The 22092-nt window shown below is 35.8% G+C and overlaps 1 protein-coding gene across 1 annotated transcript in view; it reads left to right on the forward strand.

The window, feature by feature from the left end:
* cfap54 (cilia and flagella associated 54) overlaps positions 1–22092 on the forward strand; it is a 31726-nt gene that overhangs the window by 2814 nt on the left and 6820 nt on the right. The window contains exons 10-57 of the mRNA XM_073839204.1: positions 153–245; positions 791–903; positions 979–1096; positions 1560–1645; positions 1720–1857; positions 1992–2142; positions 3832–3893; positions 4108–4233; positions 4315–4462; positions 4552–4629; positions 4716–4837; positions 4921–5103; positions 5203–5295; positions 5386–5571; positions 5644–5786; positions 6284–6431; positions 6559–6714; positions 7260–7382; positions 8017–8145; positions 8230–8356; positions 8457–8549; positions 8646–8772; positions 8860–8956; positions 9059–9144; positions 9485–9670; positions 9853–10037; positions 10759–10922; positions 11011–11223; positions 12274–12467; positions 12596–12731; positions 12897–13002; positions 13175–13330; positions 14615–14818; positions 14935–15022; positions 16383–16553; positions 16627–16693; positions 16818–17003; positions 17094–17180; positions 17290–17412; positions 18801–18854; positions 19549–19699; positions 19787–19905; positions 20120–20271; positions 20725–20854; positions 20953–21115; positions 21208–21368; positions 21444–21590; positions 21801–21921. Coding sequence (XP_073695305.1) covers positions 153–245; positions 791–903; positions 979–1096; positions 1560–1645; positions 1720–1857; positions 1992–2142; positions 3832–3893; positions 4108–4233; positions 4315–4462; positions 4552–4629; positions 4716–4837; positions 4921–5103; positions 5203–5295; positions 5386–5571; positions 5644–5786; positions 6284–6431; positions 6559–6714; positions 7260–7382; positions 8017–8145; positions 8230–8356; positions 8457–8549; positions 8646–8772; positions 8860–8956; positions 9059–9144; positions 9485–9670; positions 9853–10037; positions 10759–10922; positions 11011–11223; positions 12274–12467; positions 12596–12731; positions 12897–13002; positions 13175–13330; positions 14615–14818; positions 14935–15022; positions 16383–16553; positions 16627–16693; positions 16818–17003; positions 17094–17180; positions 17290–17412; positions 18801–18854; positions 19549–19699; positions 19787–19905; positions 20120–20271; positions 20725–20854; positions 20953–21115; positions 21208–21368; positions 21444–21590; positions 21801–21921 — 6390 coding nt within the window. The remainder of the gene's footprint in view (positions 1–152; positions 246–790; positions 904–978; positions 1097–1559; positions 1646–1719; positions 1858–1991; positions 2143–3831; positions 3894–4107; positions 4234–4314; positions 4463–4551; positions 4630–4715; positions 4838–4920; positions 5104–5202; positions 5296–5385; positions 5572–5643; positions 5787–6283; positions 6432–6558; positions 6715–7259; positions 7383–8016; positions 8146–8229; positions 8357–8456; positions 8550–8645; positions 8773–8859; positions 8957–9058; positions 9145–9484; positions 9671–9852; positions 10038–10758; positions 10923–11010; positions 11224–12273; positions 12468–12595; positions 12732–12896; positions 13003–13174; positions 13331–14614; positions 14819–14934; positions 15023–16382; positions 16554–16626; positions 16694–16817; positions 17004–17093; positions 17181–17289; positions 17413–18800; positions 18855–19548; positions 19700–19786; positions 19906–20119; positions 20272–20724; positions 20855–20952; positions 21116–21207; positions 21369–21443; positions 21591–21800; positions 21922–22092) is intronic.

Raw genomic sequence — 22092 nt, forward strand, 5'->3', positions numbered from 1 at the left:
AGAATTCTTCCTACTTTTAAAAAAATTGAGCAGACCACAAAACTGCAGTGTATGCTTATGATAAATGGAACGTTATTGTGCGTTAGTTTGGATCCTAGTATAGTTATTGTTGTAAATGGGCATTTAGGGTTTAAATATCTTTTCTTTTGTAGGTTTTGGTGATTCTGAGCACACTTTTGATGAGAGTCTGCCTCCCTCTGTCAATGCAGTCACTATCTCCTCTCTATTTGACACAGCTGTCAGTGGTAAGTCCTTGGATTTAAAGGAATAGTTCCCAAAAATTATTTTGTTCCAAACCCGTAAGACCTTCGTTCATCTTCAGAACACAAATTAAAATATTTTTGATGAAATCTGAGAGCTTTCTGACCCTGCATAGACAGCAATTGACACGTTCGAGGCCCAAAAAAGTAGTAAAGACATTGTTAAAATAGTCCATGTGACATCAGTGGTTCAACCTTAATTTTATGAAGTTGCAAATACTTTTTGTGCAGAAAGGAAACAAAAATAACCACTTGGGCACTATTTTAACAATGTCCTTACTACTTTTCTGGGCCTTGAATGTGTCAGTTGTGTTGCTGTCTGTGCAGGGTCAAAAAGGTCTCGGATTTCATAAAAATATCTTAATTTGTGTTCCAAAGATGAATGAAGGAATGACATTAGGGTGAATATTAATGTCAATATTGTCATTTTTGGGTGACCTATCCCTTTAACTTGCCAGTTATTCTTCCTCACTTTCATTTGTGTTTAATGTGTTATGCATTGCTCAGGGTCTCTCTTTTGTGTGTCTCAGGCAAAGGTAAGATTGCAGTAGATGCTGCAGTGAAGTTTGTAAAGCAGCTCTTCAGATATGAACAGTGGAGCACATTCAGTTCACTCTCTACGGCACTTATGTCAGCGCTAGCTGTGAGTACATCTGCCATATGGCTTAAAATGACACCCAGACTGCTATCTAGTTCTTTTTTCTTGTACTGTTCACAGAACATGGAAGGCCGCATGTTTAGGAAGCATGAGCTGGAACTGAGGATTTTGGAGGCTGCGGAGCGTTTGATGTCCACTCAAAGAGTTAAATTCATCATGAAAGATGCTGCTTTTGATGGTCAAGCCGGTACTAATCATACTTAACATAGAATTTGATTCACTCATAGCCAAAGACAAGCAAATGATAAAAAATTTTAAATACAGTTGACTTATTTATTTTATATATAACGCTACCAGTCAAAAAAAAAAATTTTGTAATGTTTTTTAAAGAAGTCTCTTCTGCTCACCAAGCCGGCATTTATTTGATCCAAATTACAGCAAAAACAGTAAAATTAAATTATAAATGTAAATGTGTAATTACATTTAATAACAAGTAAGTAAAATTTAATAATAAATGTTTTTTTGAGCAGCAAATCAGAATATTAGAATGATTTCTGAAGGATCCTGTAACTGGAGTAATGATGCTGAAAATTCAGCTTTGAAATCACAGGGATAAATCACATTTTAAAATATTTTCAAATAGAAAACAGTTGTGTTAAATAGTAACATCATCACTCTTTTCTTGTTTTACTCTCTTACAGACAAGAACACTGTGCCAGCAATCATGACAGAAGAATTTTTTAATCTTATTCAGAGACTTCATGCTTGTGTCTGCAAGACAGACAAGGTCAGATCTTTCTCTCACGCTCTTTGAAGAGGTCATGGAGCTGTCATTGACAATGTGTATTTGTTTCCAAATAGGATATCCAGCCAGATGCAGACTTGGTGTTGGACATTGTGCTCTTCTTTTGGGCTAAATGCAAAACTGTCTTTCAAAGAGCACAGTCGAGACACTATGACCCTGTGCGCTACCTGGGAAGGATAGCAAACCATGACCAGGTTATTGTTTAAATTAACATTAAATATAAATTGCTTATTATGAGAGGCTTTGTACATTTTATAAGCAATCATGGAGCTACTGCTTTATATCATTAGTTGTTGAATCTATAACATGTAAGTGTGTTGTTCCATAGTGGGTGGAGACCCTGATTTTGTTGTGTGAAGTGGCCCATGAGCACAAGCTGGTTGAAGTAGACTTCATATTAGTGACTGAAATAACTCTGAGACTGGCCATGGTGCTGGAAACCAGCGCGGATGCCCCACCACAGTCTGGGAGAAAGACAGGTACCATGTGCCACATACTGTACAGTTGCGGTCAAAAGTTTACATACACCTTCCAGAATCTGCTAAATGGTAATTATTTTACCAAAATAAGAAGGATCATACAAAATCCAAGTTATTTGTTATTTAATACTGACCTGAATAAGGTATTTCATATAAAAGACATTTACATGTAGAGAAAATAATAGTTGCATTTATAAAAATGACCCTGTTTACATACACTTGATTCATAATACTGTGTTGTTACCTAAATGATCCACAGCTGTTTTTTTTTTTAGTGATAGTTGTTCTTGAGTACCTTGTTTGTCCTGAACAGTTAAACTGCCCACTATTCTTCAGAAAAATCCTTTAGGTCCCACAAATTCTTTGGTTTTTAAGCATTTTTTGTGTATTTGAACCCTTTCCAGCAATGACTGTATGATTTTGAGATCCATCTTTTCACATTGAGGACAACTGAGGGACTCATATGCCAGAAGGAAAAACAATGCATTGAGAGCCAAAGCTGTAAACCTTTGAACAGAATGTGTACTTTATTCTTAGTTTGCCTAAATATCTTTTTTTTTTCATTTAGTACTGCCCTTCAGAAGCTACAGAACATACTTACATGATTAGTAAGTTAAATTTACCCTGATCTTCAAATTCAAAAAGTTTTCAACTCTCAGCTCTCAATGCATTGTGTCTCCTTCTGAAGCATCAGTGAGTGGTTTAAACCTTTTTTAATAGTTGCATATTAGCCCCTCAGTTGTCCTCAGTGTGAAAAGATGGATCTCAAAATTATACAGTCATTGATGGAAAGGGTTAAAATACACAAAAAGGCTGAAAAACCAAAGAATTTGTGGGACCTGAAGGATTTTTCTGAAGAAGGCAGTTTAAGTGTTCAGGACAAACAAGGGACTCATGAACAACTATCACAAAAAAAAGACACAGCTGTGGATCATTCAGGTAACAACACAGTGTTAAGAATCAAGTGTATGTAAACTCTTGAAAAGGATATCTTGTGACACTGAAGACTAGTGTAATGGTTGCTGAAAATTCAGCTTTGTCATTAAAGGAATAAATTAAAATTTGTAATGTATTACAATAGAAATCAATTTTAAATTTTAATAATATTTCACAATTTTGTAATCAAATAAATGCAGCATTTGGAAGCATAGGAAAACATTTAAAAGATCCCATTCCAAACTTTTGAACAATATTTATTTTGCACTTGTAGTTGTATATATGTGACCCTGGACCACAAAACCAGTCTTAAGTCGCTGGGGTATATTTGTAGCAATAGCCAAAAATACATTGCATGGGTCAAAATTTTTGATTTTTCTTTTATGCCAAAAATCATTAGGAAATTAAGTAAAGATCATGTCTATGCAGATTTTTTGTAAAATTCCTACTGTAAATATATCAAAATGTCATTTTTGATTAGTAATATGCATTGTTAAGAACCTAATTTGGAGAACTTTAAAGGTGATTTTCTCAGTATTTTGATTTTTTGCACCCTCAGATTCCTAATTTTCAAATAAATGTATCTCGGCCAAATATTGTCCTATCCTAACAAACCATACATCAACAGAAAGCTTATTTATTGAGCTTTCAAATTATGTATATATCTCAGTTTTGTAAAATTTAACCTTATGACTGGTTTTGGGGTCCAGGGTCACATATTTAGGATTTTTCTTTCTGTTTTTCTTTCTGTAGCCACCACTGAAGATAGTGAAGAGTCCATCCCTGTTGGAAAATCAGCAAGCTCCCTGTTTATGGTATGTTGTCCCACGAGTAGAAATATAAAATGAACCCTACTGAATGTTTATCTTGTAGCATCATAAGCAGTTTCAGATTCACCATTTAGAATATAAACAAGTAAAATTACCTTCGAATCTCAGATTGCATTCAAACCAACCAAATGTAATGCAGTTTAATGGAATTGTATGAGGGTGTAACCCTAATAAAACTATATTTTCAACATGTTTGCAGAGGTCCAGAACTGAACAGCTGCAGACTGCTTTGGATTTGGTGGAACGAGCTGTAGACTGTGTGTCCAGAGGGCGGGCCAGGTCACTTTATAGGGGTTCTGCTGTGTTTGACGAAGTGTTCATGCAGGCAAGAACGTTTTGTTGCAAAACAAGCTGTTACTTTTTGTTACAGATAAAATGAGCATGCTTTATAATTTCTTAACCACAGAAGTTTTCTGACAATATGAGTTCCAAGAGCAACAGAATCCCAGAGAGCAGCAGTACCTCTGAGCTTACTGCCCTTTCCATGGATTTACACCTGGAGTTGCTGGTGTTTCAACACAGACTCACTCTCAAACTATCTGATTCCTGGTCAGGTCAGAGAGACATGCAAACTTTCAACATCTCAGTAAAACACATTTGAAAGCATGTCATTGAATTTGTCATATTTGTTTGTTCTCCTCAGACGAGATGAGTTTGATGGAGTTTAAAAAGTCACATATTAATCGAGCACAGGCTTCAGAAACAAACAGACCTACAGGAGGTGAGTTTCCAGCTCAAAATGTAACATTAACAAATTGGCACCAAAACAAGTAGTCAGTTTTAACCAAAATGTACTCTTTTTAACAGATGCTGCGGTACGTGAAAAAATCAAGAAGAACAACATCTCCAAGTGTGTTTTCCTAGCGCAGAAGGCCTTATTGGCATTCAGAAAGAACCAGATGAGCAGAGAGACCAAGAAAATACTTGAAGTTAGTATTTCATGTCAACTCCAAACAATTAGTGTCACATCAACATAACATGATGTAAACTCATGATTTTTTAATCTCTCCAGGAGGCCATAACGCTATTGGAGAAAGCTGAGCTTGAAGAGAAGAGGTTGGTTAGTTGTGCATTTCCTTCACAGAATAGTTTAGGAATGGCAGAGAAGAGACAGCCCCCACCAGCCCCAATACTCCTCTTACGCTCCAACCGCTCCATGACCTTCAAACCTGCACCATACGCACTCGAGCAAGAGGTTGTCACATCTTTTCTATAAGAATCACTTTCTTGAATTTATTCCTTGATGTTCAGGAGTAAATGCTGAATAACACAATTTACTGTTAACCTGATCTAGGTTAGCTGGTACTGTATTTATGCAAGAGAGGCAAAGGGTGTCAACCTTAAAGTACGACTTCAAGACTGCTACTTGTGTGGGACTGGAGATTTGGTAGGGTTTTCATACTTAGTCTATTTATATTGTTTTACCTTTCAGCCTATTCATACTCAATATCTGAAATGAAATGTATGTTTCAACCAGATTCCTGCCAGAGGTGAACGTTTACTTCATGTAGATGGGTTGGAACCTGAAAAGAAGTACATTTTTGCAGTGGCTGCTTTTAATGCTCAGGGGAAAATGGTGGGTGGTGCCATTGGAGAGACCTCCAGGCCTCTACTGGCCTCCCTGCCTCTCCCACTACTAACAACCTGGGCCCACATAGCTCAGGTATGTGTATTGAACTTAATTGTGCGCCACCTTAAATAGCCAACCAATTAATGTCAGGTTTATGTTGTTTAGGTGGCTTATCAGACTGGAGTCAACTCCCTTGCCAAAAGAGCTTGTAATGAGCTTTGGAGCCACTTCACTCTTCCCCCAAGCTCAAATCCTGAGGGTCCAGAGCCAGAGCAAGAAGCCTGTCTTGAAGGACTGGCTCAAACAAGGTTTGATTCAATATAATATGTGACTCTGGTCCACAAAACCAGTTGTAAGTAGCATTGGAATATTTGCAGCAAATGCCAACAATACATTGTATGGATCAAAATTATAAATTTTTCTTTTATGCCAAAAATCATTAGGTAAGTAAAGTAAAGATCATGTTCCATGAAGATATTTTGTAAATTTGCTACCATAAATATATCAAAACTTAATTTATCATTAGTAATATGCATTGCTAAGAACTTAATTTGGACAACTTTAAAGCAAGTTTTCGGAATATTTTTTTTTGTACCCTCAGATTCCAAATTTTCAAATAGTTTTATCTCAACAAATCATACATAAATGGAAAACTTATCGATTCAGTTTTCAGATGATGTATAAATCTCAATTTTAAAAAAAAATTACCCTTATGACTTGTTTTGTGGTCGAGAGTCACATATAATTTAAGATCATGTGTCTAATCAAATATTTGTTTCATTGTCTTCTTTTTTATTTGATACAGACTTCGCCCAGAGACCCTGCAGCTTTCTTCTTCTCTCCTACAGCAGCTGTTTTTCTCCACTATCTTCATTCAGACAGATATTCAGATCCAAGAGGGGGCACTATTCTGTGACAGTCTCTCTGATGGGGGGCCTTTGATCTGGGGCCAGGTTGGTGAACAAAGTGAAATCAGCCTTATAATGGTTTATGTTTCCTTAAAACTGATAATAAAGCCCAGTTATTCGCAAATAAATTACCCTAGTCTTTCTATCTGCTCTGTTTGGCCATCCATCGCAGGAGGCCAGACTTGCAGAGTGTGAACGGATGCTGGTGGCCATTGATCTTGCTCTGCACCTCAGTGACAGCGGTGGAGCCCTGCAGGCTGTAGTAAGCTGTTATGGCCTTCTCACTCCACTAATCTTCAGCCAGATCCCTTCAGAGCCTGTCATAGAGGTGACTACTTTTATAAATACAAGTGTCAGTAAATAAGCCTGTCTGTTCTGTCTTTTAGGTTCTGGCCTGAAAGATTTGATTGTTTGAGTATAGGTGAAACATTTGTCTTAAGTAGAATGGGTATATTTGTATCAGAGTCAAAATGATCAAATTTCCTATTATGCCAAAAAAATTATTAGGATATTAAGTAAAGATCATGTTCCATGAAAATATTTTGTGAACTGCCTACTGTAAATATATCAAAACGTAATTTTGGATTAGTAATATGCATTGCTAAGAACTTCATTTGGACAACTTTAAAGGTGATTTTCTCAGTATTTAGTTTTTTTTTGCACCCTTAGATTGCAGATTTGCAAATAGTTGTATCTCAAATATTGTCCTAACAATCTATATATCAGCAAAAAGTTTTTAATCAGCTTTTAGATGAGGTATAAATCTCAATTTAAAAAATTGACCCTTATGACTGGTTTTGTGGTCCAGGGTCACATATGGCCTTGCAATAGCAAAGGTGAATTTTGATGCTTCATTGCTTCTGTGTGTTTTAGGTGCTGCTGAAGTGCTTTACAGTGCTGCTGGAGATTCCAGAAGTCATCAAACAGAAACGACCTGTTGCCACCAGAGAGTCCCTGGAGCACATGGTTGCCTGTATGACATATTATTTAACCAAGGTAGTGATTACATATAACATACTGCTCACCTGTTAAAGTGATAGTTCACCCAAAAATGAAAATTCTGTCATTATTTAATCACGTTCATGTCGTTCCAAACCCGTAAGACCTTTGTTCATCTTCAGAACATAAATTAGGATATATTTTATGTAATCCGAGAGCTTTTTCTCCTTGCATAGATAACACTGCAACTACCACGTTTAAGGCCTAGAATAGTAGTTAGGAGGACATCTTTAAAATAGTTCATGTGACATCTGTGTTTCAACCTTAATTTTATGAAGCTACGAGAATACTTTTTGTGCATAAAGAAAACAAAAATAATAACTTTATTGAACAATTTATTCTCTTCTGTCTCCATGGACAATGTTAATGATGTCCTTACTGCCTTTCTGGGGCTTGAACGTGCCAGTCGCGTTGCTGTCTATTCAGAATCGGAAAGCTCTCGGATTTCATTTAAAATAAATTACTTTGTGTTCTGAAGATGAACGAAGGTCTTATGGGTTTGACATGAGAGTGAGTAATTATTAACAGAATTTTCATTTTTGGGTGAACTTTTAGTAGTGTATGTTTATTTCATCCAACATCCTGTTGATGTCACCTTAGGAATGTTAGAAATGGCAATGTTTTCTTTCAGAGCTTGCATTCCACTGAGGAGAGTCGTATGGCATCATCTGTGTTTGAGCTGGGAATGAAGCTTCTTCAGGAGATCATGGAGCCCCCTCAGCAACCCGCCAAAAAAACATCATCAGTGGAGCTGGATGGGGTGCATAAAGTGTCTTGTTTATTACAGACCCTCTGTGCTGCTTTAATAAATATTAATGTCAGTGCATGTGCGTTTGATTTTCAGAAGAAGACAGCTTCCATCCATGATGAGGGGCCGAATGAGCAGCTAAAGGTTTTAGAAGCCATTGGCATGAAAACCATGCATGCAGAAACATTAGAAAACCATGATGCTGCTTCCTGGAACAAAACAGGTCCATCTTTTTCCTTATACTGTATTTTAGATCAGGAAGCCAATGTGTAAAAATATAGTAAACAATAACTGAAAAGTATGTTATGTTGCTTTTGATGCAGGGTCTGATGGATGTGAGCTTACTGGACAGGAAGACCCTGTTGTACTCTACATGGTGATTGAAAACAGCCCCCTCCAGCAAGCCTTCAAAGAAGGTAACAGAAAAACAACATAATGCAGAAAATCTGATTCATTGAATGAGCTATCGTACACTCATTTTGTGTATTTGCATTTGTGTGTGATCAATCTAGTGATGAAATTCAAGCAAAAGTCTTGTTTTCTGGAGTTCGTTGTGCACTTGCTCCAGAAAGCCCTGCTAGAAGATGAGCTGGATCTGGTGTTGCAATGGGAGCAGAATATCTTGAACTGGCTTAGCAGGTGTGTGTTTGTGTAGTACATGCTTGGAATGAGTGTGTAGGTGTTTTGAGTTACAATACATTTAATTGCGTTTTGTAATATCTCTAGACGTGATGAGGCTTTGTTCGGACTGAAGAAGACCTCAGGTCTTCCAGGGGAGGAGTTTAAAGACTTTACAACCTCTGTGATTGAGTATAATATCAAAGTAAGCTTCTGTTTCATAAAATGTGCACATTTGAACACATTTAAACACATTAAATTCATACTCTCTTGCAGTTTTTTTAAATGCCCTGAATCTATGTTTCAGAAACAAAAAGGTGGCACATTTTGGGATGGCAGGAAGTTGCTACAGAAGAAACTTCTGATTGCATTCAAGAGCCAGAACTCTGAAAAGTAAATTAATATTCAGCCCTTCTTGCAAAATAGTGAAACATTTAATCTTTAAAATGTATTTTTAATGTGCAGCCTTGTACACTAACATTCAAAAGTTTTTGAAACAGTCTCTTATGCTTTCAAAGGCTGCATTTATTTGACCAGCAAAAATACAGTAAAAGTGTGATGGCAAAGCTGAATTTTCAGCAGCCATTACTCCAGTCTTCAGTATCACATGATCCTTCAGACATAGTATTATAAAGTATTAATTTCTTTAAATTCTTTAATTGACCCCAAACTTTTGATTTGTACATGGTTACATATTTAAAACTTGATCTGTGATTGCCATTGTGTCTCTCAGAGAGGTCAAAGCTGTGGACATCCTGCTAAGTCAACTGGCTGCTCTTATCAGAAGACATCAGCGCCTCTGGAAGCTGAGACAGATGCGCTCTGAGGATTCACTGTGGCGTTGCCATGTCAATCTGAGTCTGGCTTGTGCCCACCTAGGCCTCCTGAAAAGGAACCTGAGACCACCTCCAAAGCTCTGGTACTTAGATCCAACATCAAAACTGAAAAATGCCAAATAGTCAGCAGTGTTGTCAGTTTGGGTCTTCAACCTCAAGATCATCGTAATATCAAGTTTATTTTTCTGTTATGGTAATACCTCTTGATTATTGTTTTCTCTGGACCGATTCGATTAAAACTTGAGCTATTTTCTATCCTTTCCAGTTTCAGTCAGCTTTCGCAGTCTTTCTTTTCTCTGGCTCACTGTGGAATGATGATTATGTGGAAGAACGTTCCACAGCACATCAGGCCACCTGAACTGATGCTTCCACATCCCAAAGCTGTACCCCGTCGTAGACGCCATGCTCACAAAAAAGAAGTGAACCACAAAGTTAAAGACACTAATCAAGGTGGGTATTTTGGGCATAGTCCAAAATATATATAAAACAATGTAAAATTTGTAAATAACGTAAATCTCTCATTGGTTTTCTACTACATATTTCAGGAAGAGACATCATTTATGTTATATTAAAGGGATAGTTCACCCAAAATGAAAATTGGATGTTTATCTGCTTACCCCCAGGGCATCCAAAAAGTAGGTGACTTTGTTTCTTCAGTGGAACACAAACAAAGATTTTTAACTCAAACCGTTGCAGTCTGTCAGTCATATAATGGCAGTCAATGGGCACCAAATCTTAAAAAGTAAAAAAAATACACAGACAAAACCAAATTAAACCATGCGGCTTGTGACGATACATTGAGGTGTTAAGAAACAAAACAGTCTCAAAGATTTACTCTCAAAGATTTGGTGCCCATTGACTGCCACTATATGACTGACAGACGGCAACAGTTTGAGTTAAAAATCTTTGTTTGTGTTCTACTGAAGAAACAAAGTCACCTACATCTTGGATGCCTTGGGGGTAAGCAGATAAACATCAAATTTTAATTTTTGGGTGAACTATCCATTTAAGCCATTTAAGTCTTAATACCCAGGGTTCCCTTTAACAAACATTGAAAAAAGTATTAATGTCTTAACAAAAGTTTCTTACTGACCCCAACCTTTGAATTATAGTGTCAATAATTACAAATAGATGCAGTATATGATTATCCTGCTTTACACTGCGTCCTCAGAAGAACCAAATAGCAGTGACGAGGAGTTCAACTATGCAGATAGTGACGTGGAAGGTGAAGTGGACACCCACAACCCTAAAGCTGACAGCACTCTTGCTCATCAAACCACCTCTCAGTTACTGGACACACTCAACAAAGCCTCTGTACACATGCGCAGAGCAATGGTAAATGTAATTTATTTTAATAGCCCTAATTTGCCATGCACTTTATCTTGTGATTCTACAAACACTGTCTCCTATTTTTTTCCACTAGGTGCTGGCACATCGCTGGGGTCACTGGACAACTTTACAATGGGCATGTAGGACTTTCTGGGACCAATCCAGCACACTGGTCCTGATGGTGGAGCGAGCCCAAGGCCCTGATGCCAATGTCAGTCGTCTGCCGATAGAGCAGCTGTATACAGTGATCACTCCTCTACTAGTACTGGCTGCAGATCTTCTCATGGACATGATGGAGAAGCTGAAGGTAAATCAACATCACCTCTAGAGCAGTGGTTCTCAACTTTATTGACTTGAAAGACCACTGAATAAGTTTGAGTTAGATTAATGATTATATAAATATTAAATTTATATAATTATACTATAGATAGATAGATAGATAGATAGATAGAGATACATAGATATATATGCAAGATGACTTAAAAAATATATATACACACTATATAATTGCAACTTTTTATCTCACAATTCTGACTTTTTTATCAGAATTGTGAGATATAAACTCACAATTATGAGAAATTAAGTCATATGCTAGATATAAACTCGTAGTTCTGAGAAGACTAGTAGTGTATACAATTCTGAGCAAAATGTCAGAATTTGCGAGATATAAACTCAGAATTCTCACTTTTTTTCTTATAATTGTGAACTTATCTTGCAATTGTGAGTTTTTTCTCAGAATTAAGGTTATTTCTTGCAATTTTGACTTTATAACATGCAATAGCAAGTTATTAAATCAGAATTGATAGATATAAATGTATTTTTTAGAAAAAAGTCAGAATTCCGAAATTTTTCTCAGAATTTTGACATTTTCTTTTCAGAATTGAGGTTAGTTCTTGCAATTTTGACTTTATAACATGCAGTTGTGAGTTATTAAGTCAGATTTGCATGATATAAACTCGTAATTCTGAGAAAAAAATCAGAATTCCGAAATATAAACTCAAAATTGTGAATTTTTTTTCTCAGATTTGTGAGTTTATGTCTCACAATTGTGACCCTTTTCTCAGAATTGTGACTTTATAACAGAATTGACCTTATAACTTACAATTTCGAGTTTATATCTCACAATTCTAAGATAAAAGTCAGAATTGCGAGATGCAAACTCATATTTGAGAGAAAAAAATTCCAAATTGAGAGTTTTTATCTTGCAATTCTGACTTTATTTCTCACAATTGTGACTTTATATTCCGCTATTGTGACTTTATGATTCGGAATTGTGAGTTTATATCTCACAATTCTGAGAAAATTGTTTCTAAACTGTTAAGATATATTTCCTATTTGTTTTCTTTGTATTCTCTAGCTATGGAATGTTTATGATGATGAAGATGTAGAGCTTGAGGGCAGCTTGTATTTCTCTGCCCCAGTGGATGATGGGACAATGGTAGATCATCGCTGGCTGAGGACTCTGGTCCTGCACACATTGGAGCTTCTGTACTATCAGGCCAAGTGGGAGAATCTCGCCCACCTTGCCTTACTTTTCAATACATACACTCGGTATGCTGTTAACTCACTGATGTAGCATTAATTTCTATACTTGCTGAAAGTAAACAAGTGATCAAAATATTCACTTATTCATCTTGAAAAAGTGTAGCTATTGAACTACAATGTTTCTTGGGTTTCAGAGAGCGCTACTCTCACACGGTAACACCTGTTTTGGTGCATGCACAGAGGAGGCTGTTGGACCGGATCAGCTGTTTTGGGGGGCCTCCAGCCCCTCAACCTCACTTCACCTACACTGAGATGATCTCTGGAGAGAAGGTAGACAGAAATGATCACATTCACATCATTCTGATTAGGTTTGACAAGAACTGCTTAACATTTTGAGTTCACAGCCTGTCAAATGCAAACCTTTGTAATGAATATTCCAGTTGTGCATACATTAGAGTTGGAAAAAAGTCTACATTTTGTGACTGACATCCGTAGGTGACCTGCAGAAATTATGCAAGCAGACAGTTACTTTTTCCCTGTGGAAGAGCTCAGATTATGATCACTGCAAATGATGCTGAACCAGAGCCCAAGAATCTTGCAGGTACAAAGAAGGGTTGCCAGGTCCCATTTATTTTCTGATTAATTTACCATTTTGTCCATTTTTTCCATGTCTTATTTGGGTCATGTATAATGACCTCAATGTATAATGTATAATTCAGTTTTTAAAAAGACTACATTTAAGTTTTACGTGTGTGATTTATAATTTACTGCAGATGTGAAGAGAGCCATGCGTCTGGTGTGTGTACCGTTGGATGTAGAGGACACACTGCACTGTTTCAGACAGACTCTGGAGAAAAGAAATCACACACTGCTGACCTTTCAGCACAGCCGAACTCTACTACTGCTGCTACTGGCTGACACACAGCACTGTAAGTCTTACACACAGTGCTAAACTTGGGGTTTCTTGAAAGAAATCAATACTTTTATTCAGCAAGGACATATTCACTTAATCAAATATGTCAGTAAAGACATTTTCTATTCCTCAAAGAATCAGGAAAAAGTCTATCACAGTTTCCACTAAGTATTAAGCTGTTTTCACCATTGATAATAATCATGATGTGCATCAAATCAACATATTATATTTTTGATCATATCATAAGCCTTGGTGAGTTTTAAAAGAATAATCTTACAAACCCCAGACTTATGTAATAAAACATATGTTAAATATAACAAAGACATTCATTTTCTATGCTTTGTTTTTAGAATCATGGTTTTCAATTTGTGGGTAAAAGAAGGTCCGTGGTGAGCATCACTTGAAAAGGCTTTCATATTAAAATATACATAAATTAGAAAAAGTTACAACCACAAACTTTATTTTACTTCTAAATTGAAAACTGCTATTTTTGATATTTCTCTTCTGTGTTCTAGGACTTAAAACTATAATAAACAACTATATGTACTATATACACTGCCATTCAAAAATTTGGGATCAGTAAGATTTTTAATGTTTTTTAAAGTCTTTCATGCTCATCAAAATTCTATTTATTTGATCAAAATACAGAAAAAAAGTAATATTATGAAATATTATTGTAATGTAAAATAACAGTTTGCTATTTTGTGAACCTGTGATACTTTTCAGGATTCTTTGATGTATAAAAAGTCAGAATTTATTAGATTTATTAGAAAATAGAAATCTTTTCTAACAATATAAGTATCACTTTTTTAAATGAATTTAACACGTCCTTGCAGAAAGAAAGTACAAATTTACCAACCTTTGAACGGTAGTGTATATTGTTACAAAATATTTTTATTTTAAACAGATGCTGTTTTACTCATCAAAGAATCCTGAAAAAACCATCACGTTTCCAAAAAAATATTAAGCAGCACAACTGTTTCCAACTTTGATAGTAAATCAGCATATTATAATAATTTCTGAAGGATCATGTGACACTGAAGACTTGAGTAATGATGCTGAAAATCCAGCTTTGCATCACAGGAATAAATTCTATTTTAAAGTATATTAAAATAGAAAACCGCTAATTTAAATTGCAATAATATTTCACAATATTACTGTTTTTTTTCTGTATTTTTAATCAAATAAATTCTGCCTTGATTAGCAAAAAAAACCCTACTGATCCCAAACTTTTGAACGGCAGTGTATGTAACTCTATTTTGTATAAACTAACAATCATACCCTTTATATGTGGCCTAAGCATATGTTGAGGTGCCGTTCTCTAAAGAGACCAGCGGCATTCCGCAGGGAAGAGTGGAATTCAGCATGGCAGCCAGCACCCCGCCAGGCGTCAGCCCTCCAAACCTGTCAGCTGAGGACTTCAGCTCTCTGGGCTCCATCTACAGCACCACCCTGCCGCCAACACAGCTCCAGACTGTATTTTCTTCCTACAACAATGCTATTAGTAAGAACCAATCTTTGAGATCTTTGAATCTTTGAACTTTGAGATCTTGCAAACAGAATTTGTTCATAAACAAGCTTTTGCAGTACAGATATATGTTGTTTTGTTGTTATATGCAGAATATCTTCAAGCAAATAAGTACAACTCCCTTCAGGTCCAAGCACTCCATGACCTTGGAAACCTGCATTTCTACAATGGAAATCGAAAGTATGAAATGTTCATTGCATTATTACCATGCTTTTATTATTAATAATTAGAAAAGTTACTACTAGTCAAAAGTTTTTTGAACAGTAAGAATTTTTTTTTTTTTTTTCAAGAATTGTCATCTGCTCACCAAGCCTGCATTTATTTGATCCAAAATACAGCAAAATCAGCAATAATGTGTAATATTTTTACTATTTAAAATAACTGGTTTCTATTTGAATATATTTTAAAATGTAATTTATTCCTGTCATCAATTCAGTGTCACATGATCCTTCAGAAATCATTCTAATATGCTGATTTGCTGTTGGAAAAAACATTTTAAAACATTTAAAACAGTTAAGTAATTTTTTTTAGGATTCTTTGATGAATGGTAAGATCCAAAGATCAGCATTTATCTAAATAAAAAAAGCTTTTGTAACACTATATCATTCATAGTGTTTTGAGGGATTATATAAATTATATGAATTAATAATTAATCATTTTATTTAGCAAGGATGCTTTAAATTGATCAATCTCAATAATAAAGACAATTTTAATGTTACAAAAGATTTCTATTTCAGATAAATGCTGTTCTTCTGAACTGTCTATTCATCAAAGAAACCTGAAAAAATTCTACTCAGCTGTTTTCAACATAATAATAATAAAAAATGCTTTTTGAGCCACAAATCAGAATATTAGAATGATTTCTGAAGGATCATGTGATGAGTGAGGATGCTAAAATTTCAGCTTTGAAATCACAGGAATAAATCACATTTTAAAATATATTCAAATAGAAAACATTTATTTTAAATAGTAAAAATATTTCAAAATGTTACTGTTTTTTGCTGTATTTGGAACGAATAAATGCAGGCTTGGTGAGCAGAAGAGACTTTTTTAAAAAACAGAAATTGTAAAAAAATTTAGACTGGTATAGTGTATATTTTCACTACCTTTTAGAAGTATGTGGTCACTGAGATTTTTTAATATTTGTGAAAATAGTCTCATATGCTCACCAAGGTTGCATTTATTTGATCAAAAATACAGTAAAATACAGTACTATTTTCTATTTAAATATAAATTTAAAATATTTCCTGTGATAGTAAAGCTGAATTTTCAGCAGCAATTATTCTGAAAATTGTGCTGCTTACTATTCTTGTGTATACACAAAATTCAGAATTCTTTGATGAATAGAAAGTTCAATAGAACAGCTAATAAAATAAAATAGAAATATTTTGTGACATTATACATGTCCATACTGTTATTTTTGGTCAATTTAATGCACCCTTGCTAAATAAAACTATTAATTTCTATAAAATAAATCTTACTGGCCACAAACGTTTGAATAATAAAAATGCATCTTTTATTAATATCTGTTTATGTATAGATCTGCACACTCTTTCTGGAGTAAGGCTTTGGACTGTGCTCTGCAAAGCTCTGGAGTTCTGGAATCTTGGGATGGTGACTCATGGGGCAGCAGCTCCTCTCAGGAAACCCTGCGGCATGCTGGGATATGGGGCTGTCTCCAGGGAGCTCTGCTTTCAGCCAAGATTGCACAGTAAGTGAGAAACCATAAAGTGTATTTGTGATGGTGCTCCATTACAGCTGTATGATTTCTCCTCTAATGACAGGCATATCCTGACTTCCAACATCGATCAGCGCACAAAGTGCTGCCTTCTCTCTGCCAAACTCTTCAAGGTCAGAATTGAATCACTGTTCTTAGTTAAAAAAGTCTGTTTTGAACTCAGCTGAGGAAATTATAACCACCAGCAGCAGCACCAATGTCAACAATTTGAGTTTAATAAGTTAATATGCTCCACAGTGCCTACTGATGGCCTCGATGCCCCATCCGATGACAGACCTGTCATATTCCACATACTCTGTGGAGACAGAGCTGATCCCAGGTATCGACCTTTTCTCTGAGCCGGATCGGGGGAATCTAGGCACCACTGTTGCCAGTTTGTCTTTTGTCAGCCACTTGCTGTATAACTCAGGACACCTTCTCAAGGTACTAGAGCAACACTCATTGACACTTAAGATAGTTAGAGCAGCATTTATGCATTTTACAGATTATGTCACATCATACTGCTTATTTCAGATTCTCCCTGTGCTGGCTCTGTACCTGTATATTGCTAAAACAGTGTGTCGAGATTTACACCTCACTGTCACATGCAGAATACTGAAGGTTTGAAAGACATTGTATATTCTTATATATTTTGTAAATCTGTTTTTCAGTGAATGCATTTGTCGATTTGTGTCTGTTGGGTTTGTATTGAGTTTGTTTGTGTTTACAGGTAAAGGTGTTGACAGAGTTGGGGGCCTTCACACAGGCGTTTAAAGAACTCAGCAGTCTCACATTTGGCAGGGAAGTCCCTGAACCTCATGGGGGCCACTACAGAGCGGAGAAGCCATCTTGGGTAAAGCAGCGTAAACAATAAAAAATACCCAGTTGACAAAAGCACTACATGCATTTATCTTCTTTACAGTTAATATGGCTAATGTGAAGCATTTTTAAGAGGCTTTTAAATATCTATATATCTATATACAGTGCTGTTCAAATGTTTGGGATCAGTAAGATTTTTTATGTTTTTAAAGAAGTTTCTTATGCTCATCAAGGCTGCATTTATTTGATCAAAAATAAAGAAAATTTTTTTGTAAAATATTATTGCAATTTAAAATAAGAGTTTTCGAATTGAATATACTTTAAAATATAATTTATTCTTGTGATGCAAAGCCGAATTTTCAGCATCATTACTCCAGTCTTCAGTGTAGCATGATCCTTCAAAAATCATTCTAATATGCTGATTTACAATCAATGATGGAAACTGTTGTGCTGCTAAATGTTTAATTAAATTTTTTGGGGACCTTTGATACTTTTTTTTCAGGATTCCTTAATAAATAAAAATTCAAAGTAGAAATTTTGTTACAATATATAAATTATATATAAATGTATAAATATATTTGTTTAATAGATATAAAGTAATGGTAAATACTTATATTGTTAGAAAAAGATTTCTATTTTGAATAAATGCTGTTCTTTTTAAAAAAAATTTACTAATCAAAGAATAAAAAAGTATCACAGCAGCAGAACACTTTTAACACTGATAATAAATCAGCAAAAGTGATGGTAAATACTTATATTGTTAGAAAAGATTTCTATTTTGAATAAATGCTGTTCTTTTAATTTTTTTTACTAATCAAAGAATAAAAAAGTATAACAGCAGCACAACAGTTTTAACACTGATAATAAATCAGCATATTAGAATGATTTCTGAAGGATCACGTGACACTGAAGACTGGAGCAATGGCTGATGAAAATTCAGCGCTGCGTCACAGAAATAAATAATATTTGAAAGTGTATTAAAATAGGAAACCAATATTAGAAGATTTTGGTCAAATAAAAACAGCCTTGATGAGCATAAGAGACTCATTAGTCTTACTGATCCCAAACTTTTGAATGGTAGTGTGTAACATATTCACAATTTTTAAAATGCATTTTATTAGTGAAATCTGCTTTTTACATGACACTACACTACTATTTAAATCTTTGGGGTCATTAAGATAATTTTTTTAAAGAAATTGATATGTCAAATAAATGCTGTTCTTTTGAGCATTTTATTTTTTAAATAAATACTAAAAAATGTATTACGGTATCCACAAAAATATTAAGCAGCACTGTTTCCAACATTTGATAATAAGAAATGTTTCTTGAGCACCAAATTAGCATATTCAAATGATTTCTGAAGTATCATGTGACATTGAAGACTGGAGTAATGATGCTGAAAATTCACATTAAATCCCACAGGCAAAGGAAATATTTACTGAAGGGAAACCACTGTTGGATCCTTCCAATCTTCAAGTAAGTTTACCTGTTTTTACAGATCAATACATCAAGTCATTGACAACCCTTAATAAATATGAGCAAAGGTGGCTGTAAAAATAAATCTGCATTGTTTATCCTTTTGATAATAAATTCAATAAAAAGAAAACTAATTCTAACCTATCATTGAAAACAATGAGGGGGGGGGGGGGTTCAATGCTTTAGATATTTTATTGCAGCCACTTATTATTTTGTGCTGCTCAACAATCTTGTTCTGCACATCATGAACTTCTTATTCTTTGGGTTTACTTATTGTTATGAATGATTAAGGGAATCTGGCCTTTGTGTTCCTCATATTTATAATCCTGTGGAACAGGAAGGAATTTCATTCTCCTAGTCACCCTGGTGTGTTAAAATATAAATATGAATACACTTCAGAAATAATTTAGTTATAAGAATTTCTTGGGGTTCCAATAATTGTGGCCAACATGCATTGGAGAAAAACGTTTAATTTTTTTTTACAATATGAGTTTCCCCCCACCACCAATTGCTTTACTTCATTGATAGGTTAGAATTTTGTAATTTTTTTTAATGAAAGGTCAAAAATATAAACAACGCAGATTTATTTTAAGACCCACCTTTGCTGTATTTATCAAGGGTGCCAATATCAGTGGAGGGCACTGTACTCTACTGTTTGTAAAATGCATAAAGCTTTGTGTCATCGCTTTCTCAGGTGCTGGATGAAGTGGTCAATAGTAGGCCAAGTAAAGACATCACAGCTCTATATGGCTCAAGATTGACCAGGCGGCTCCTTCAGGCCAGAGTTCATCTAATATTGGCTATATGTAGTACTATACATGACCTGCCTGAGCCACCGACACCAGGTATCGTCTCAGTACTAGCTCGTTAAGGACAGTTACAGATGATAAATCGCCATAGCACATTACTAAATTATTTTCTTTAACCCACAGAGTTATCCGAATCTCAGGAGAAACGCTCTAGCACTTCCTGTTCGCCCGACATCTCCACCAGTGACGAGTCCAAGGGCCTCCACCTCAGTGCCAGGAAACTCACATTAGGAGAAGTGAAGGTGCTCCGTTTTACCGTTAAAGCTGTCCAACTATCATTTCTGTTAAATTGTTCTTCCAGATCTCGGCCTATAAAAGCGTTTTAACATTATTTGACCCTATAGCATTAATAGCTGTAAAGTAGAAAGCTATAAACACACATATAAATGCATCTACCAAATGCCAAGAACATTAAGGACAAAGTGAACAATAATGTATCTTTATTGCCCCGTTCAGGCTATACTTCTAAAAGAAGCACATGCTCTGCTTAGTCCTGAGCTCTTTACCCCACATCCGCTGAGCACCGATCCTGAAGAAATGGAGTTGGCGGTGGAGATCAGACTGTTGATGTCCAATATCAACATACAGCAGGGCAGAATGGCTGCCAGGTAGTGCAAAAATGTAAATCATGGGGAAGAGTGGATGTTTGTGTAGTTGTGTGGGTGTCTATGTGAACAATACTGTTACAAAGCTTGGGATTAGCGTTTTTTTTTTTTTAAAGAAATTAGTCATTTTATTCATCAAGCATGCATTCATTTATTTAAAAATTAGGATTACGGACTTTTATAAGGTTCCAAATAAATGTTGTTCTTTTGAACTTTAAATTCACTGAAGAATCCTGAAAAATGTGAAAATTCAGCTTTGCCATCACAGGAATAAATTACATATTAACACATGTTAAAATAAAAAAATATATATTTTAAATTGTAATAATATTTAACAATATTACTGTGTTTTTGATCATATAAATGCTCTTGGGGAGCATATGAGACTGTATGATGTCTATATGTCTATATGTTTCAATTCATTGTAAATCTGAATGTCTTTCCTCTCTATTGTAGTGCAGATCTGTCAGTGTCTGCTTTGAGGCTCCTTCAGACGTCTCCTGTGTTTCAAGGTGATTTCCGCCCGCTGCCTCCACCCGGACCACCCACCTCTGCTCTCAGACGATCAAGAGCCAAAGCACATCAGGCAATAATCAACCTCTGATTTACTTTCATAAATTCAGTGCTTAATTCAGATCGTGTGTCTTCTAGTGTCATTCTATCTCTCTGTTTTTTTCTGTACAGGCAAGCTCCCTGGACGCAAAGTCTGTTCTCAATCTCCATAGCGGAGATGTTCCAGAAGAAGCGGAAGCGAGAGAACGCCTGGATCTTCTTTTCTGGCTGCGCTGTAGGCTGGCGGTGATTCGCTCCCTTGTAGGCCATATCCCTGGAACCGCTATCTGCTCTGGTTAGCTGCTTTGCAAAGCTTAATGTAGTAGAAATGTTGTTGGATGTAACTGGTATTTGGTGTTTTTTGACAGCTTGTGTTTTTTTGTGCAGGTGCAGATAGCAGTGCAGAGGCGCTCCGAATGCTGAAAGAAGGTCTGGAGGAGGCCGAAGCCTGGGGAGACCCTGACACTAAAGCCCTGCTGCTCCTACAATCTGTCCAACTCAACACAAACCGTGGCAGACCCAGGGAAGACAGTGCGTCTGTGCTACAGGTCAGTAGTTTGTTATGACAGTTGATTTTGATTTAGTGCTATTTCTGTTGGCTGATGACATATGTGTCTGTTTAGGAGATTGTGAGCTTGCTATCTGGGCGCAGTGCGCTATCTCTGCGCTCTCAAATGACTCTAGCTGAGGCTGTGTTACTTCTTAGTGAGCTGAGAGGAACGGGAAGCCAGACTCTTCATCTGCTCACACAGAAACTACTGCAGCAACAGGTTTCGGATATTATTATAATGCTCAAAATGTTTGTTGATGTTGATGCATGATCCAAAAGTAATTCATGTGAACTTCACCTTTTTTGTTATCTAAAGTGTGTTAAGACAGTTAAGATCTGATAAAGAATTATAGCTTCTAGATTAAGCCGTATTGAACATATAAGCACAACAGACATATTTTTAAAGGGTAATATTGTTCTTTGTTTTCAGCTCTGTGCCTTTGGGGAGTCCATAGTTCTCAAAAAAGGAGGCGAGGTTGAACTACTGTGTGGCCTAAAGAATATTTATCTTCCACAGCTCCCCCTGCTGGCAAAGACAACCATGCGGATTGGTATGACGGGAAAAAAAGGCAGAATTGAGATGCTTTTCTTACATTCTAGTTAGGGGAACTAGCATTCTAGGAAGCCCGTTTCTGCCACTGAATTAAAAAAACCCCCGTTATTGTTACTTTTTATCTCACAATTCTGATACAAACGCCCAAGTCAGACTTTTTTCTCAGAAT

This window comes from Garra rufa, chromosome 4 (genome assembly GCF_049309525.1).
Source record: "Garra rufa chromosome 4, GarRuf1.0, whole genome shotgun sequence".
Lineage (NCBI taxonomy): Eukaryota > Metazoa > Chordata > Actinopteri > Cypriniformes > Cyprinidae > Garra > Garra rufa.